Source organism: Heloderma suspectum, chromosome 2, assembly GCF_057233095.1.
Source record: "Heloderma suspectum isolate Gila_16-S chromosome 2, 16-S_ref, whole genome shotgun sequence".
NCBI classification, from domain to species: Eukaryota; Metazoa; Chordata; class Lepidosauria; order Squamata; family Helodermatidae; genus Heloderma; species Heloderma suspectum.
This window is the reverse complement of record NC_139459.1, coordinates 37,574,179-37,594,300: the sequence shown is the minus strand read 5'-3', so window position 1 is coordinate 37,594,300 and position 20,122 is coordinate 37,574,179. Positions and strand designations below refer to the sequence as shown.

Below are 20,122 nucleotides of genomic sequence, written 5' to 3'. Positions count from 1 at the left end.
AGGGAAGATATCAGAAGGTTCCGTACCATGAACATACATGCCTTTATAATGGAGGAGAAGTAGAAACTGTTGGGCATGTTTTATTATTTTGCTCTTTTTATGGAGAAGTTTGTCATGTTTTTATTAACCTATTTTACAAAAAAAATGCCAGACATATCAAATGAATTTTATCTTTCTGTTCTTCTTTCTGATCAGGATTCTCAGATCACAGATAAGCTGGCCAAGTTTTATGCAGCTGCAAGTGCTCACCACAAACTTTTAGTAAAATAGTACTATTCCACCAGGCTCATAGGCTAAGTTAGTCTTTTTGATTTTCCATATAATTATGTATGCTGTGTATAACTATTGTACATGTAATGTGCTGATCTGTGACCATAATAAATTTATCTATCTATCTATCTACTCGATGAAGGAACATCAGATAAATCTGCAATGGATTCAAATGAGTTTAGATTTATATGAATCCAGCCTGTGGACTCTACAGCAGGACAGCTTTTTCTGAGTCACATGGATTCCACAGACTTACTGACTGTTGGGGTTTTTTACTGGGGGGGGATATGTGTAAATGCGTATTTGCACAACTGCACACTTGCGCTAATGCACATTAGCACATTTGCAAACTGGAACAAAATTCCTGTACATCCCTAAACAAATCCAGGTCCATCAATGAGTGGACGACAGAATGAAAGATGCCTGACAATCCATGAAACACAGACAGAATGGATTTAATAACATCCGTACATCCCTAACTCGATGTCTCCTAGCATCTAGTAATCAGAGATATTATGCTTCTCAACATGAAAGTTATACTTCGCAGCCATGACTTATAGGCACAGATAGATTTATCTGTGATAGATTTATCACAGATAGATTGAGTCTGTTTCCCACCTCCCAGCTGAGCAGAGCAAAGCAGAGCAAGCTGCTCCAGCTGGTCCAGGGACTACAGAAGCAGGCAAGCTCCCAGAGAGCGAGCGAACAGAGCGAGCAAACAGGGGGAGCAAACAGGAGTTGGCCAGGGGAGTTGCAGTGGTTGAAGAGTCGAAGGAGACAAAGGAGACAGAGGCTAAGAGGTAAGTGGGTTTCAGGAAGCCCAGGGGGCTGCCCTTTATCCTTCTGATTGGCTGTGAGCTCACCAGGTGCTTCTGAGAGCTCCAACTGAATTGGAGGGGTGTGGCCTGAGTACTCCCAGCAGCTGACTGGGCGGGAAGCTTCAGTCTGTTTCCCGCCTCCCAGCTGAGCAGAGCAGAGCAGAGCAAGCTGCTCCAGCTGGTCCAGGGACTACAGAAGCAGGCAAGCTCCCAGAGAGCGAGCGAACAGAGAGAGCGAACGGGGGGAGCAAACAGGAGTTGGCCAGGGGAGTTCGGCAGGGGAGGTCAAGGGGGAGGCCCCTAACATTTTTTTTCATTATTTTTATTTTTTATTTTAACTAACTTTTTTCCATTTATTTGTCTTGTAACACACACTTTCACACCAGTGGGTCTCTGCTTTTAACCTCTACTGAGTAGAGGAGCAGGCACAGGCTAGTCTAGAACAATCACAAAGCTAGACACAAAAAGGGAAAAGAGGCTATGGAAGGACAAGACTCTCCAGTGGTGGTGACCTGCAAGGTGTGTGCAATGTTTGTTTTCTTGCCTGAGAACAACATGGCCTACACCTGCAACAAGTGCAAGTTGATCACGCTGCTGGAGGAAAAAGTAAGTGGACTGGAGCGGCGACTGTCGACCCTCCGGGGAATAAGAGAACACAAAGAGTTCTTGGACAGAATGGGGGAACTGCAGCAGCAAAGGGCAGACCAGAAGCTTGAAGAGCAACAGCAAGATGAGGCAGTGGGAAATGCTGAGGTGAGGAAAAATGGAATAGAGGATACTCCTTGGAAAAGGGTGACAGTTAGGAGAAGAAGAACTAGACGCCACTCTGCACCAGTGGAAGCAGTGGAGCTGTGGAACCGATTCCAGGTACTTGCGGATGAGACTGGAGGACAGCCTGCAGAGGAAGAATCACAGGGGAACCTGCATGAAAGTGAGCAAGAGGCTAAAGGTCAGTCAAACAGAGGCGATGAAACCCAGGCCTACAAGAAGAAGAAGAGAAGAGTGGTAGTAGTGGGAGACTCCTTGCTGCATGGGATCGAGACCCAAGTATGTCGCGAAGACCCGTGGACTCGCCAGATATGTTGTCTTCCAGGAGGACAGATTAGAGACGTGACTGAAAGGTTGCCTGTTCTCATAAAGCCCACTGACAGGTATCCCTTTCTTCTCATCCATGTGGGAACAAATGATACCGCCAAGCGGAGCTACGAAGAAATCACGTCAGACTTTGAAGCTTTGGGAAGGAAACTCAAGAACTTTGGGGCCCAGATAGTTTTCTCATCCATCCTTCCAGTAGTTAGAAGAGGGATAGAAAGGGAACCAAAAATACTCCGGGTGAATGACTGGCTACGAAGGTGGTGCCGACGAGAGAGATTTGGATTCTGGGACCACGGGCTATACTTCCTGGAAGATGGGCTGTTGGCTAGGGATGGGTTGCACCTCACAAAGGATGGGAAGAATGTGTTTGGCCACAGCATGAAGAACTTCATCAGGAGGGCTTTAAACTGAATCCCACGGGGAAGGGAGATGTAATGTTGGGGGTAACAATGGACATAGGCGCATGCACTGCAATGGAGAGAACAGCTCTGATAGCGCCCAATAATAGTCTTCAGACACATGTAGGAAGAAAGCCAGACTATGAAGCACATGGTCTTCGATGTCTATATACTAATGCCCAGAGTATGGGAAACAAACAGAACGAACTTGAACTCTTAATACAAGAGGGAAATTATGACCTGATAGGTATAACTGAGACTTGGTGGGATAACTCTCATGACTGGAATACAGCAGTTGAAGGATATAACTTGTTCAAAAAGAACAGGAGGAACAGAAAGGGAGGTGGGGTTGCACTGTATGTGAAAAATACATATCTCTGCACAGAAATACAGGAGGAGGAGCTTGGTAGCCCCATCGAGAGCATCTGGGTTGAAATAAATGGAGCAAAGAATAAAAGGAATCTGGTGGTCGGAGTCTACTACCGGCCACCCAATCAAGAAGAAGACAAGGATGAAACTTTTGAAAAGCAAATAGCCAATGTTTTAAGGAAGCATGATGTAGTAGTAATGGGGGACTTCAATTTCCCCGATATTTGTTGGGAGACAAATTCTGCAAAACATGGCCCCTCCAGGAAATTCCTGACTTGTGTCACAGATAACTTCCTCCTACAGAAAGCAGAGGAAGGAACTAGAGGATCGGCTATCCTTGACTTGATCCTAACCAACAGAGATGACTTAGTGGATAAAGTAGCAGTTACAGGAACTCTGGGGGAAAGTGACCATGTTGTACTTGAGTTCTTGGTTCTAAGGGAAGCAAAAGCCGAGTGTAGTCAAACGCGTACCCTGGATTTTAGGAAAGCTGATTTTCATAAACTCAGAACAATGATCAGTAAGGTCCCATGGCAAGCGATGCTAGCAAGAAAAGGAGTCCAAGATGGGTGGGAGCTTTTAAAAAAGGAAATTCTCAAGGCACAATCACAAGCAATTCCAACAAGAAGAAAAGGTGGAAGACAACAGAAGAAGCCAATGTGGCTTCACAAAAAGCTTAGAGATGACCTGAAAACAAAAAAGGACACATATAGGAAGTGGAAAGAAGGCCAAGTAACAAAGGAAGAGTACAGGCAGATAGCAAAGAATTGCAGGGATGGCGTCAGGAAGGCTAAAGCTGAGAATGAGATGAGGTTAGCAAGGGATGTTAAAAACAACAAAAAGGCTTTCTTCAGCTACGTGCATAGTAAAAGGCAGAGGAAAGAAATGGTGGTTCAGCTATTAAATAAGGATGGCAAAACAATAACAGATGACAAAGAAAAGGCAGAGGTGCTCAATTCCTACTTTGGCTCAGTCTTCTCCCAAAAGAAGGTCTATGACCCCCCTGGCAAAGGCGAAGTACAGGCTGAAGGGGCAGGATTGCAGCTTGAGATCGACAGGCATATGGTCAAGGAACACCTCATTACTTTGAATGAGTTCAAATCTCCAGGGCCAGATGAACTGCATCCTAGAGTCATAAAGGAACTGGCAGAAGAACTCTCAGAACCACTGTCTATTCTCTTTGAGAAATCATGGAGGACGGGGGAAGTGCCAGATGACTGGAGGAGGGCTAACGTTGTCCCTATCTTCAAAAAGGGTAAAAAGGAGGAACCTGGGAACTACAGAACAGTCAGTCTGACATCAATCCCTGGGAAAATTCTGGAGCAGATCATAAAGCAATCCATCTGGAAGCACCTTGACAACAATGCCGTGATTACTCGAAGCCAACATGGATTTGTCAAGAACAAGTCCTGCCAGACGAATCTGATCTCATTTTTTGATCAAGTAACCTCCCTTGTAGACTGTGGGAATGCTGTAGACATCATATACCTCGACTTCAGCAAAGCTTTCGACAAAGTGCCCCATGATATCCTGATGAGCAAACTAGCTCAAAGTGGGCTAGATGAAACAACGATCCGGTGGATCCACAGTTGGCTACAGAATCGGACTCAAAGAGTGCTTATCAATGGGACCTTCTCAAACTGGGGAGAGGTAACGAGTGGGGTACCGCAGGGCTCAGTCCTGGGCCCAGTGCTCTTCCACATTTTTATGAATGACTTGGAGGAGGAGGTGCAGGGAATGCTGATCAAATTTGCAGATGACACAAAATTGGGAGGGATAGCTAATACTTTGGAAGACAGAAACAAAATTCAAAGTGATCTGGATAGACTGGAGCGCTGGGCAGAAAACAACAGAATGACATTTAATAGGGACAAATGCCAAGTTCTGCACCTAGGAAAAAGAAACCAAATGCACAGTTACAAGATGGGGGATACGTGGCTCAACCACACTACAAGCGAGAAGGATCTTGGAATTGTTGTCAATCACAAGCTGAATATGAGCCAACAATGTGATGTGGCTGCAAAAAAGGCAAATGCTATTTTGGGCTGCATTCATAGAAGCATCGCTTCCAAATCCAGGGAAGTACTAGTTCCACTCTACTCAGCACTGGTTAGGCCTCATCTGGAGTAGTGTGTCCAGTTCTGGGCACCACACTTTAAGAAGGATGCAGACAAACTGGAGAGGGTTCAGAGGAGGGCAACAAAGATGATCAGGGGACTGGAAACAAAGCCCTGTGAAGAGAGACTGAAAGAACTGGGCATGTTTAGCCTTGAGAAGAGAAGACTGAGGGGAGATATGATAGCACTCTTCAAGTACTTGAAAGGTTGTCACAGAGAAGAAGGCCAGGATCTCTTCTTGATCATCCCAGAGTGCAGGACACGGAATAATGGGCTCAAGTTACAGGAAGCCAGATTCCGGCTGAACATCAGGAAAAACTTCCTGACTGTAAGAGCAATACGACAATGGAACCAATTACCTAGGGAGGTGGTAGGCTCTCCCACACTGGAGGCCTTTATGATGAGGCTGGACAGCCATTTGTCAGGGATGCTCTGACTTGGATTCCTGCATTGAGCAGGGGGTTGGACTCGATGGCCTTGTGGGCCCCTTCCAGCCCTACTATTCTATGATTCTATGATCCCATGAATTTGTCTGATCCTTAAAAAAACAATTTAAAAAGAGACTACTACTTCCAGCAACTAGAACCTAGTAATGGAGGTTGGTGCTATGGTTGGTGTACCCCTATTCTCCTACTTGCCAGTCATTGCTCACCCATGCGGATTATTGCTATATCCACTAACAGTTACCCTTTCCCTAAATGTCAAATGTGTAGGAGCTGCTTGTGGTTACTCAGTGATGTGGAGAATGTACTCTGCACACTTTCAGAGGCATTTGCCAGGATCCAGAGTTTGCCATATTGAGAAACGCCAGCTGCACACCTTTCCGCAGCCCGCAGACGAGGCTTCTCAGGTTGGATCTCCCACTCCGAGGGCAGACTTCTCTCTTTCTCTGCTCTTGGAGGGCACAGATCCCATTGCAACCATAAGTCTGAAATTCTAAATACACTTACTAGGGAGTAAGTGCCATTGAACACAAAGGGCCTTGCTTCTGAGGAATTCATTGGACTGGACTGTAAATATACAAAAAGCACTCAAGTAGCAACCTAGGTTGAAAGCCGATTAGAGTAAACTTTGTATACTGAATGAGCAGTGGAGTGTACACTTGCAATATTCAAAAAGAGAGAGATCATAGTCTCTTTTCACCAGAGCACATGCTGTTTCATCTGTGTAATGAGCACATCAGTATCCAAACGGCATTGGAAGCTTTGCACATGCTCTGTCTGGCATTGTGGATTCTCATTCATCTACGGAGATTTCAGTTTGAGCACGGCATTCTTGTAGCTGACACTGCACTATCAGCAGTGCCCTTCTCAGGCAGAGGACCGAAGATGGTTTCTTTTCCCTATGAAATGATGATACATTAGGCAATTTCCAAGGATCGTTTTCAACTGGATCTTTTACAAATGGAAGATTTGGTTCCCGTTATGTGACCGGCAGCAGATTTGCTTTTATGATAACCTACAGCCATAAAGCCAATTTAATCCAAGCACGAAATTGGCAACTGCAATAATTGTATGTGTTGTTTACTAGTGTAATATACAGGCTATTGCTCTAGTGATTTGCAGAGGCTAGGGAGAAAATGCAATAGAAATTCAACAATGGATTTTAGTACTTCTTCAGTGTTTGATCAACAGAAAGGTAAGCTGCTTGCCGTTGATGCTAAAATTCATTCATGCTCATGTGCCCTTTGCTGTTGCATGCTCATGAACATTATACAGAACATGTTGTATGTAGGAAATCTTGGGCCACATGAATTTCATGTCAAATGGTCAGATTTGGCTATCTGCTCATTTTGACTTTAAGAAGGGAGTTCCTCTTCAGTCTGTTTTAAGGGCAGCCATCTAAGTCTGCTTCACAAAAGGTTAACAGAAAGATGTACATTCTGTTGGAAAAACTGGCTGTATTTGACATTTTTCTCATCTTTGATGGGAGATTTCTACCTACAACGGATTGTATACAGATGCCATTCAAAACCTGCTGCCTGTGTTTTGTAAAAAGTAACTAATTATATTTCCTGATATTTAAATAAAATATTATGAAATTATAGGGCACAAGTACTTTAAAATTTGGTGGCTGGAATTGTTATTTTTTCTGGAGAAAACCTTCAACTGACTTCAAGGATACTAAAATACCCAATTATACATACCAATTCCTAAAACAAAGCTGTATTTTCTCCAGAAAAGGTTACTATGGAAATAAAATCACCTGGTCTGTAGCGAGATGGCTGAATTTTTGTTTCTGGGTTTCCTGTTCATCTGTTTAATCATTTTCTATTTTACATGCTCAATTCTATAACTTTTCATGTGACTTTAGCCAGGGAAGCAATAGGTTTCAGTTGTGCAATGAGATCAGGCTCTGTCATTGCAGCAAATTTCATTATCCCTACTCACAAGAACACCCCCAAAAGAGGCTGATGATCTCTACTCTCATGTTTGCACCGACTAGGTTTTTATGCTTGCAAATCAAAGTATATTGGCCTGTGAGTGTGTGAAAAGGCAGACACCATGACAAATTAATACCAGCTGCTCATTCTCTTCATCAAAACACTCTAACTCTTTATCTCTATCTGTCTGTCTATCCCTATCTATCTAGCTACCCACCTATCTAGCTACCTAGCTATCTACCTGTTTCCATTCCTAGTGCTATGTACTATATATGAATTTTAAAAAACTAATTCACTCCAATCTGATGATCTCTTGCAAATGCTGCTGTTGAGATGTGCGCTCAGAGCTCTTCTGCCCACAAAGGCTTCTCCATTTAATTCAATGAAGGGGGTGATTCCATGCAAGATTTGCTTTGCATGGGTGGATCTGCCCACGTCATCGGCATGAATGGAGACCGACTGTGCACAAGAATTGCCAGATCAGAACGAATGTCTATCTAGTCCAGCACTCTTGTCTCCAGCAGGAGCCAGTCCTGTCAAGCTCACAAGCAAGATGTGGTGGAGATTTCACTCGTCCCCCATCTCTAATGGGAAGAAATCTTGCAATGAAGAGGGTCCATTCTTAGGTAGCAAGGCTAATAGCCACTGGCAGACCTATCCATCATGAATTTGTCTAATCTCTGCAGGGCCAGCCTTACCATTAGGCAGAATGAGGCAACTACCTCAGGCAGCAGTTGCTGAGTGTCAGTAGTGGCTGTTCCATTTCCTGGCTGTTTCGTAGGCTGAATCTACACATAGCAGTTATACCGTTATCTTAACAATTGGTGCCCATTGGTGTCATGTGTACCAATAGTTATGATAACGGTATGATAACAGTATAACTGCTATGTGTAAATTCAGCCATAAACTCTTCAGTTATTCCCCTCTATTGGAGGACAGAGCAGTGTATGTCATTTAACCTGTCCTGCCCCCCATCGTACAACTAGCCTGCTGTCTTGGTGTGGAAAAAGATGCTATCCCGTTGCCAGTGTTGATGTTGGTATCAACCGCCAGTCCGGTCAGCTTCTGTATGTGGCCTGGGGAGGGATGCGTCATCTTGTCCTTCTCCTCAGGCAGTAAAATGTCTTGGGCCAGCCCTGTATCTCTGTTTCTAAACTTTAGAAATCTGATACCATCAAAGCACTAGAACTCTATATGTTTACCACAGTCAAAACAGAACTCTGGAACCTGGCCAATGCCTCTGAGATCATGCACAGTACATTGCTCACATCAGCTCCTACACATTGGAAGTTTAGGAAAAGGGCTCCTGGGCCAAAGTATATAATTTGCAACTCTCTCATGTTATAATTTTTATATTTTTAAAAATAAATCTTTCATTTTATAATTCAAGTAATCTCTCCTTTTATAAATTACCCACCCCTCTGCAATACACATTTTATACAACAGAACTGTACAGGAGGCCTAGCTTTTGGGGGTTTTTTTTCCCCCCTATAAATCTCCACTCTCTATATTTGTGCTCCGGCATTTGGGCATTCAAAGCAATAGGGGACAACCCTATGTGCTGCCCACTATCCTTCACTGCCCGTGACCATTTTCCCCACTTCACTCAGTTATTCCTTTCTACCATTCCTGCTGTAGCTCACCAGCATTTCCATATCATGTGCACATATGCTACCTTCGATGGGAAGGATCCAACAGTGTGTTACCACTAGCGCTACCAATGTTGTGCTATCTGAAACCAATGCTTGCACAATGCCAATAGTGCTTGCTAGTGCAATGGCTTTCCTGGGAGGCTCGTCATGCTTGCAAGCGCTACTGACGTTGCTCGAGCACTGGTTTCTGACAGCACAAAGTCAGCAGTGCTAACGGTAGCACAACGCTGGATATTTCCCAATGCCTGTAAAAGAATACATGGTGATCTATGTGCAGTCTCCATGCTTCTTTTCTTATGCAGCCGCACTCCAGCCCCTTTCAGATGTTATATAAATACACAAAGGAAGCGACAGGATCACATGTGTCTGGCCTCTGTGTGCATTCATATTAACGGACCCGTGCATATACGTCTGTACGGTTCTCTATACAATCCAGACTCCCAAGCATTGAATAAGCCATTGTACACATGCAGTCTCTCTTCAGGCCTCACAATGAATGCCTGCGGGTGGCAGGGCCAGCTCAAGGTTTGAGGGAGCCATAGGCATAGCAGCCACTGGTGGGGGCCCTCCCATGCCAAAGAGTCACCCCATGAGCCCAGGGGGGGCTTATCTGGTGGTGGGAGAGCAGCAGAAGGAAGCAGCGACAATGGTGCTCTGATTAGCGTGCCGGCAGGCAGGAGCCCCCATACATATGTCCTCTTTATTTGTTCATTTAATCGATATTCCAGTTTTCCACCCAAAAACAGGTGCTCAAGATGGCTCACAATAAAATACAACATAAAACAAAATCTTCATGAAAACATAACATAAAAATGAAATTAAAAACACAATAATAAAAGAAAGAAACAGCACCTTCAGTAACAGATCAGCATATCTGCAAAAGTCCTACATGATGTTTTGTTCTTTTTCTTTTTTTTCTTTTGACATTTTTGTTGGTCCTTATAAAGGTATGGCCCAACAGGTGCTGGTGGTGGTGGTGGTATTATTATTATTATTGTTATTGTTATTGTTGTTGTTGTTGTTGTTGTGGCATTTCAACAACAATAGCAAAAATAAAAAGAAAGAAGAATTTTATATATACACACACAGAATAAAAACATATTTGCCTGCTGGCAGAAGGTCAACAGAGAGGGGGGCAACTGGGCCACCCTCAGCAGGGAGTTCCAAAGCCTGGTAGCAGTCACCGAGAAGGCCCTGTCTCAGGTACCCACCAAATGGGTCTCTGGTGGCAGAGCAACCAAGAGAACAGCTTCCACTGAAGATCTTAAAAGCCAGGGAGGCTCGTATGGGAGGAGGTGGTCTTTCAGGTAGCGTGGTCTCAACTTACTTACTTATTTATTTTATTACATTTCTATTCCACCCAACAGCCAAAACTCTCTGGGTGGTTCACAAAATAATGCAGCGTCAGTCCAGGACATTGTGGGAAATTTAATAGGCAGCCCTTCGGAATGCCAGAAAAGGGGGTGCCTAGGATGGATATTCGTGGTGTGCCCTTGTGCTGCACTAGGACCCTGACAGCTGTCCAAAGATGCTGGTTGCTGGTGAGAAGTTTGCATAAATACAGCCTTGTTCCCCTTTCCTTTCATTCATTCCTATACCATCCAAAAGGGGATATTGCTTGTAGGGAATTCATATTGCTTGAAGTCTCAGAGCTCTAACTCTGGTTCTAACAGGCTTGGTATTTGTTTGGTTTTCACTGGCCATGTTTTGACCAAGAGAATGATTGGGCAGAACTGTGGCCTGTGAGCAGGATTTACAGATGTACAAATAGAAAATCAAATGGATGTGTGAGCAAAGCACATACAAATAATGAATTCTTGCACAGATTTCCACCATTTCGGCAGATGTGGTGGTGGACCCTGCCCCATCACCTGTATTGAAGGATCAACTGCCAGTCCAGTCAGCTTCTTACATGGAAAGGGGAGGAGGTGCCATCTTGTCCTTTGCCTCAGGCAGCAAAATGTGTTCGGTTAGCCCTGCATGCAGTGCTCGAAAGCGGGGTGGGATGCCATTCCACTTCTTTCCAGGTGGGCCCAAAAAACTCTTTTCTTTTTTTCTGATGTAATTGAACCTGGCCTGATTTGAAATGAGACCATCTGATTTCCATTTTTCTCCTGCTTTGACATTAGCCCTGTTCAGAGTCAGACATTCACCATGTGTGGGGATATAGGAGAATTTCATTTTTGCTTGCAAAACATGCAAGCATGCCTGATTTGAAGCTTCAAGAGTGAGCATTCTTCCACCAAACATATTAGTAAATTGTTGAACACATGCTCACATTCATCTCGTTCTCGATTCCCAGTTTGATTTGAGCAAATTTTCCTAACTTGTGCAAATTTCCCCCATAGACTGAATCACCCCCACTTTAGTCTGTGGAGAAGAGTTGTGCAAATTTGGGGAAACTTCCTCAAATCTCCCATTCAATTGCAAAACAAGCATCTATCACAAACACAAATGGGGACCAGGCACAAAATAAGCAACAGGACAATGTTCAGAGAATTCAGGCAATCTCGAACACCTCTCGTCTGCCCCTGTGTAGGATAACTGCATGGAGAAGGTAGACAGTAGGACTGTGCCTATGCCCATATCGTGGCCATGTGTCCTCTTTACAGAGGACAGTCCTCTATTTGAATGGCTGCCAAAGGACTGTCTTCTAATTTGAAGACAACCTCTGTTTGAAGGACTGTCCCGCCTAGGTCTAGTTTAAAGACAGACCCATGAGAAGCAAGAGCTGGGCCTTGGAGTTACCCATCAACAGCACCTGGACGGCAGACTGAGCAAGGCACACAGCTGATCTGGTCACAGTCTTCCCCATTATGGTGTGATGTATTGTATTTCTATTTAAATTATAAAAATTATTTCTAGATTTGGATCTATACTTATAAATTAGCATATGCAAATCAGTGTCCTCTTATGTTCTGGTTTGGGTGAGGCATATCCAGTTTTTTCGCAAGTCACAAGTGGCCACCATACCCTGACATCACATGTGCCTCTTAGGACCACATTTTCAGCACATCTGCAACAGCATGCCTACATGCATACCTCTACATCAAGGGTTCCCAACTCAGTGCCTGCAAAGCTCTCCATTCCCTGCTCCCTTAAAAAATGTATTTTACTTTTTAAAAAAAACTTGAAAATGTTAGGGTGCCAGGTTCTCCTTGCTGTTCCTCAACTTGCTGATCAGTGAGCAGGAAGAGAAGGAAAGAGTTGCTACCTGGCCCCATCCAGTCTTCTTCAGTACACACAGACCTTTCCACTTTATCCTCTCTGTCTCTACACACCCAGCCTCTAGCCTGGCTATTTCCTCCACCCAACCCCTTTCCTCACTATTTCTCTCCTTTCCCTGCCTCTAGCCTTCTTCGTTCTCTCACTTCCTAACCCCTAGCCTTGCTCTTTCTCTCCCACTCATCCCTTTATCTTGCTGTTTTTCTCCACTCTCAGCCTCCAGTCTTGCTAAGGGGAACAAGGGAGAGATGTGTAGTATCTGTCCCCTGCTCCGGGCCTGTCCAGAGCCAAAGGATGGCTGGGGGAGGCGTGACCCCATCTTCTGGCCTTCGTTTGCTGCTCTGCAATGCCAGGTCTGTTACCCAGAAAACCTCCCTCATCCATGACATGATCCTGGATGAGGGTGCAGACCTGGCATGTATTACGGAGACCTGGCTGGCCGAGGCTGCTGCTCCAACCCTTGCAGCCATGTGTCCAGCTGGATTTTCGTATGCACAGCAGCCGAGGGCTGGGGATCGGGGAGGGGGAGTGGCTGTTATCTACCGAGAGTCCTTGGTCTTCACCAGACCCCCTCTCCGGGAGACCAAGGTTGTTGAGTGCATGTACTGGAGGTTGGGCCCGAAGGGCAGTCTGGGGATTCTGCTTGTGTACCGTCCACCCCGCTGCACGAATGACTCCCTGGCCGAGGTGCTTGAGGTGGTCTCTGATGTGCGTGTACAGTCCCCTAACTTACTGGTGTTGGGGGACTTCAACGTACATTCGGAGGCCATCCTCACAGGAGCACCTCGGGACTTCATGGAGACCATGGCCTCCTGGGAGCTGCACCATATTCTAACTGGGCCCACCCATGTAGCCGGTCATGCACTAGACCTTGTGTTTGTTTCTGGAGAAGCGGGGAGTGATCTGGAAGTCGGGGGTATATCCACCACCCCCTTGTCATGGTCAGATCACTATCTGGTGATGTTGGACTTCTCGGTTCCACAACCCCTCCGCAGGAGTGGAGGACCCATTAAAATGGTCCGCCCCAGGCGTCTTATGGATCCAAATGGATTCCTGAACGCGCTTGGGGATTCTCTGGGGCATGCCAACGGCCACTCGGTCGAGACCCTGGTGGGTGGCTGGAATGCCGCAATCACTGGGGCATTAGATCGGGTGGCTCCGAAACGCCCTCTCCCCCTGAACAGGGCTCGGACTGCACCATGGTTCAATCCGCGGTTACGAGCTCTGAAACAGGAGGTGAGACGGCTAGAGCGCCGGTGGCGGAAGTCTCGCTCCAAAGACGATCAGACACGGGCTAGAGCTATATCTTCAGCCTATCACGTGGCGGTGAAGGCAGCAAAAAAGGAATATTATGCTGCCTCCATCGCGTCTGCAGAGTGCTGCCCCAGGAGGCTGTTCCAAGTGGTCCGGAGCCTGGTCGGTCCTGTGGCTCCGGAACCACTGGAGCATTCTAAGGCCTCCTGTGAGGCTTTGGCAAGGCACTTTGCAGATAAAATTGATCAGATTAGGTGTGTTACTCTGCACACTGTGGATACAGTTAGTGAGCAAGAGGCGGCCTGTCGCAAACCGGTTTTGTGGGATCGGTTCCAGCTTCTTCCTCCTGATGAAGTGGACAAGGTGCTTTCATCTGTAAGGCCAACCACCTGCTTACTTGATCCTTGCCCATCTTGGCTCATTATGAGCTGCAGAGAGAGACTGGGTGAGGGGATCAAGGCGGTGGTGAACGCCTCCCTTGAGGAGGGAGTGATGCCATCAGCCCTCAAGGAGGCAGTGATAAGACCGCTCTTAAAGAAGCCCTCCTTGGATCCTCAAGTTCTGAACAACTTTCGCCCAGTCTCAAATCTGCCATTTTTGGGCAAGGTGATTGAGCGGGTGGTGGCGGTGCAGTTGAAGGCACACTTGGAAGAAACTGATTATCTAAACCCATTTCAGTCGGGCTTCAGGCCTGGGCATGGGACAGAAACGGCCTTGGTCGCCTTGGTGGATGATATGAGGAGGGCTCTGGATAGGGGTGAATGCTCCTTCCTTGTTCTCCTCGACCTCTCAGCGGCTTTTGATACCGTTGACCACGGTATCCTCCTGGACCGCCTGGAGGGGTTGGGCATTGGAAACACTGTATTGCGGTGGTTCCAGTCCTTCCTCTCTGGCAGGTACCAGAGGGTAGCACTGGGAGAGGAGGTTTCGGACCCGTGGCCACTTACTTGTGGGGTGCCACAGGGTTCCATCCTCTCCCCGATGCTATTTAACATCTATGTGAAGCCACTGGGGGCTATCATCAGGAGGTTTGGGGTGCGGTGTCATCAATATGCGGATGACACTCAGCTCTACCTCTCATTCAAATCTTCACCAAGGTTGGCCGTAGAATCCCTGTCCAAATGTCTGGAGACGGTGAGTGGCTGGATGGGGAGGAATCAGCTGAAGCTCAACCCTGACAAGACCGAGGTACTTTTGGTGGGAGACAAGAGGAGGCTGGGGGATGTTGACCTGGTGTTGAATGGGGTACAGCTACCCTTGAAAGACCAGGTCCGCAGCCTGGGGGTCATTTTGGACTCCCAGCTGTCCATGGAGGCTCAGGTGTCAGCTGTGAGCCGGACAGCGCTGTATCAACTCCATCTGATACGGCGGCTGCACCCCTACCTTCCCGACCATCTGCTCCCATCGGTAGTACATGCCCTGGTCTCCTCTCGTTTAGACTACTGTAATGCGCTCTACATGGGGTTACCCTTGAAGACGGTTCGGAAACTGCAGCTGGTACAGAACGCGGCGGCTCGCCTGATTAAAGGCAGCCGCCGGCGAGATCACATCACTCCAGTGCTGAAGGAGTTGCACTGGTTACCAGTTGTTTTCCGGGCCAAATTCAAGGTGTTGGTTTTGACCTTTAAAACCCTATATGGTTCCGGCCCAGCCTATCTTAAGGAGCGCCTCCAGCAACACCAGACAGGCCGCTTAACAAGATCAGCCTCGGATGGCCTTCTCTCTGTCCCATCAGCCAGGACAGCTAGACTGGTGGGGACGAGGGAGAGGGCCTTCTCTGTGGTGGCCCCCACTCTGTGGAACTCCCTCCCTAGGGAACTCCGTCATGCCCCCTCTTTAATGAGCTTCCGTCGTGCATTAAAAACGTGGTTGTTCAGGCAGGCATTTGGGGTGGGTTAGGGTATTTTTTTTAAAAAAAAATTTATGGTAAAATTTTATTGTTTTAAATTGTTTATGGTGGGTTGTACATCGCCCAGAGTGGCTGGGTGACCAGTCAGATGGGCGATTAATAAATTTAATAAATAAATAAATAAATTGCTCTTTCTCTCTCACTCACCCCTTTATCTTGCCGTTTCTCCCCTCTCCTAGTTGTAGTCCCCTCTACCCCTTTGACTTGCTATTTTCCCCTCCCTCCCAGCCTCTAGCCTCATTCTTTCTCCTCTCCACCTCTTTTGACTAGCCAGGCCCCCACAGCAGCCATTAGGTGACTAGCCACATCTTCCATGGGAGCCATATTGTGGTGGTGCCCACAGCAGTTTTTCAAATTCCTAAATGTGCCCACAGGTCCAAAAACATTGGGGACCCCTGCCCTACATGCAGAGGCATTCCATGCAGTCAGCATCCCACAACATACAAGGGTCCCAACTGCATGAAGTGCTTACAGGCGTGGAGATAGAGATGAATAGGTGCTCCCTTGCAGATGCCACGCTGAGTGTACATCTTAGCATTTGTATAGGGCCGAATATGCAGCACAGTCCTACTCCCTGATTCTCCATGTGTTTATCCTACAGATGGAGAAGTTCTAAATAACACTTCTATGGATTTGATATTTGATACCCTGCTCTAAATATCAGTAGTGCAAGGTAAGGTGGCCATTTATGGATTGCCAAAAAAGAGGGAATGCATCAAGAAACAAATGAGGATAAATTTTTCTATCTTAAATAGAAATGCAGTACGTCTCATCATACTGTGGAGTTTTGTGACCAGGTGGCCTGCTTGCTTGCCTGTTCAGCCTGCTACCCAGGTGCTAACTGTTGATGGGCAACCGTCCTTATGGTTCATAGAAACATAGAATCATAGAATCATAGAATAGTAGGGTTGGAAGGGGCCTACAAGGCCATCGAGTCCAACCCCCTGCTCAGTGCAAGAATCCAAGTCAGAGCATCCCCGACAAATGGCTGTCCAGCCTCGTCTTGAACGCCTCCAGTATGGGAGAGCCTACCACCTCCCTAGGGAATTGGTTCCATTGCCATATTGCTCTAATAGTCAGGAAGTTTTTCCTGATGTTCAGCCGGAATCTGGCTTCCTGTAACTTGAGCCCATGATTCTGTGTCCTGCACTCTAGGATGATCGAGAAGAGATCCTGGCCTTCCTCTCTGCGACAACCTTTCAAGTACTTGAAGAGCGCTATCCTATCTTCCCTCAGTCTTCTCTTCTCAAGGCTAAACATGCCCAGTTCTTTCAGTCTCTCTTCATAGGGCTTTGTTTCCAGTCCCCTGATCATCTTTGTTGCCCTCCTCTGAACCCTCTCCAGTTTGTCTGTATCCTTCTTAAAGTGTGGTGCCCAGAACTGGACACACTACTCCAGATGAGGCCTAACCAGTGCTGAGTAGAGGGGAACTAGTACTTCCCGGGATTTGGAAGCTATGCTTCTATTAAAGCAGCCCAAAATAGCATTTGCCTTTTTTGTAGCCACATCACATTGTTGGCTCATATTCAGCTTGTGATCGACAACAATTCCAAGATCCTTCTCACTTGTCATGTTGTTGAGCCACGTATCCCCCATCTTGTAACTGTGCATTTGGTTTCTTTTTCCTAGGTGCAGAACTTGGCATTTCTCCCTCTTCAATGTCATTCTGTTGTTTTCTGCCCAGCGCTCCAGCCTATCCAGATCACTTTGAATTTTTTTTCTGTCTTCCAAAGTATTAGCTATCCTGCCCAATTTTGTGTCATCTGCAAATTTGATCAGCATTCCCTGCACCTCCTCCTCCAAGTCATTCATAAAAATGTGGAAGAGCACTGGGCCCAGGACTGAGCCCTGCGGTACCCCACTCGTTACCTCTCCCCAGTTTGAGAAGGTCCCATTGATAAGCAGTCTCTGAGTCCGATTCTGTAGCCAACTGTGGATCCACCGGATCGTTGTCTCATCTAGCCCACTTTGAGCTAGTTTGCTCATCAGGATATCATGGGGCACTTTGTTGAAAGCTTTGCTGAAGTCGAGGTATATTATGTCTACACCATTCCCATGGTCCACAAGGGAGGTTACTTGATCAAAAAATGAGATCAGATTCATCTGGCAGGACTTGTTCTTGACAAATCCATGTTGGCTTCAAGTAATCACTGCATTGTTTGCAAGATGCTTCCAGATGGATTGCTTTATTATCTGCTCCAGAATTTTCCCAGGGATTGATGTCAGACTGACTGTTCTGTAGTTCCCAGGTTCCTCCTTTTTACCCTTTTTGAAGATAGGGACCACATTAGCCCTCCTCCAGTCATCTGGCACTTCACCCGTCCTCCATGATTGCTCAAAGAGAATAGACAGCGGTTCTGAGAGTTCTTCTACCAGTTCCTTTATTACTCTAGGATGCAGTTCATCTGGCCCTGGAGATTTGAACTCTGATTCAGAGTAATTAGGTGTTCCCTGACCATATGCCTATCGATCTCAAGCTGCAATCCTGCCCCTTCAGCCTGTACTTCGTCTTTGCCAGGAAGGTCATAGACCCTCTTTTGGGAGAAGACTGAGCCAAAGAAGGAATTGAGCACCTCTGCCTTTTCTTTGCCATCTATTATCGTTTTGCCATTCTTATTTAATAGCTGAACAACCATTTCTTTCCTCTGCCTTTTACTATGCACGTAGCTGAAGAAAGCCTTTTTGTTTTTAGCATCCCTCGCTAACCTCAGCTCATTCTCAGCTTTAGCCTTCCTGACGCCATCCCTGAAATTCTGTGCTACCTGCCTGAACTTTTCCTTTGTTACTTGACCATCTTTCCACTTCCTATATGTGTCCTTTTTTGTTTTCATGTCATCTCTAAGCTTTGTGAAGCCACATTGGCGTCTTCTGTTGTCTTCCACCTTTTCTTCTTGTTGGAATTTATCTTAAAACTGGAATTGGACAGGAGAGCCCTTCAGAGGACACCTTCAAAGGGACAAAGCCTCTCTGGTAGCCCTGCAAATAGAGGACTGTCCTCTGTGAAAGGGGGCACATGGCTACCCTAGCATGCAAGTCCTTTAGTGCTGATCAAAGGCCACAGTACATATGATTAGTTTCCTCTGTAATGATGGATAACAAGTTGCTAGGCTATCTTTTCATTCACTAGCCAGGACAGGCATATCAGCCACTTGATAGCGCTGGGGGCTGTAATCATGCAAAATGATATAAGAGGGGGATTGGCATAAAGCCACAAAAGCCTTGAGGCCTGCATATGCTGAGCAGCCTAGTTGTGGGTTTCCCCTATGCAGTTGCTATGGCAGTTGGGGGATTTCTCATAGATGGAAATCACAGGCGAACCAAACCACAGCCTTGGTTACCAACCCCTCCCTCTGAACTTCCTCTTCTACACAGACCAACGAAGCAGTTCAAGAAACGAACACAGACACACAAACTTTAAAAGCAAGGGAAGACAATAGATAGATGATGATGATGGATGGATGGATGGATGGATATGCTATTAGACTGAGGGACAGAAACTGCTTTACCAGCCAGCATTCAAGGGAATACGGTATTCTTAAGAGAACAAATATAGTAGCTAACAGGCAGAGCTTGGAGGTATTACTATTCAGGGAAATTATCTGGCTCCAGAATAGTTCAGACTTTACTGCAGCATCTACAGGGCTGGTTCCAGGTTTTGGAGGGCTCTTGGGCCAGATGCTCTGAATGGGTTCTCCTCCTTGCATGATTCCTCCTTCTCCTCACTGCTGTTGCCACTGCCCAATTGCTTGCCTCTCCCTCTGAGTACAATTGGCACCACCTCCCAGAAAGAGAGAAGGCCATGCCAAGGTAACTGCTCCTTCCCTTCACTCCTCTCCCCGCTTGCTCACTTGGAGACAGCAGTTGAACTGGCAAGTAACATCAAGGAGGAGGAGCAGCAGAAGGGCCAAGAGGCTCCAGGGATTGGCAATGGGACCCCTACTGGTGTTTGGGTCTTGGCAGGGGCCCAGCAGTGCCACCCCTATCACTGGCCCAAGCATACGTCTTGAGAGCTGGAAGCCCAGTCAGGGAGAGAGTCGCCTTGTACTGTGTTGCACCTATTAACTACATTGGTCCAACCACATGGTTTTTAATACGGTGCAACTTGCAAGTCATCATCAAATGCCCTCACAATTGGGATCCAAATGTCCATGTTGCCAGTGAACAAGTGATCAAAAATAACAAGGCAGGCAGACTGTTGCTTACAGGGATTACGCACAAGCGAGTCGTATTAACCACTATCAATATCACTATATTACTCAAACCAGAGCGTTTAACCCCAAGGGTGCTGGGTGGAGGGGCAGAATCTTCACTACAGAGCAAGTCTTTAATTAAAATACCTAGTACATTTCAAGCCTGCAAAGCAGCTTTTAATCTGAGCATTTTAAATTGCGTTTTTCTGGGAATCTTTTATGTTCTCACAGGATAAATTGCTCACTGTAAGACCAATTCAGCAACGGAATAAATTGTGGGAGGAAGTTTTGGAATATGTCTCTTTGGGTGATTTGAACAGTTTGGACAGTCAGACTTGGGAATGGTTTATTTATAAAAGGAACCACACATTACCTCAGCAAACATAGGCAGCTGCCTTATACTGAGAGTGTCTCTACACGAGGCATTTATCGTGTGCTCGTG

General features: G+C 46.3%; 1 protein-coding gene across 1 annotated transcript in view; it reads left to right on the top strand.

The window, feature by feature from the left end:
- Positions 1-20,122, top strand: part of ANKRD55 (ankyrin repeat domain 55) — a 150,741-nt gene that overhangs the window by 88,542 nt on the left and 42,077 nt on the right. Inside the window, exon 6 of the mRNA XM_084829643.1 lies at positions 19,349-19,432. Within this exon, the coding sequence (XP_084685769.1) occupies positions 19,349-19,432 (84 nt within the window). The remainder of the gene's footprint in view (positions 1-19,348; positions 19,433-20,122) is intronic.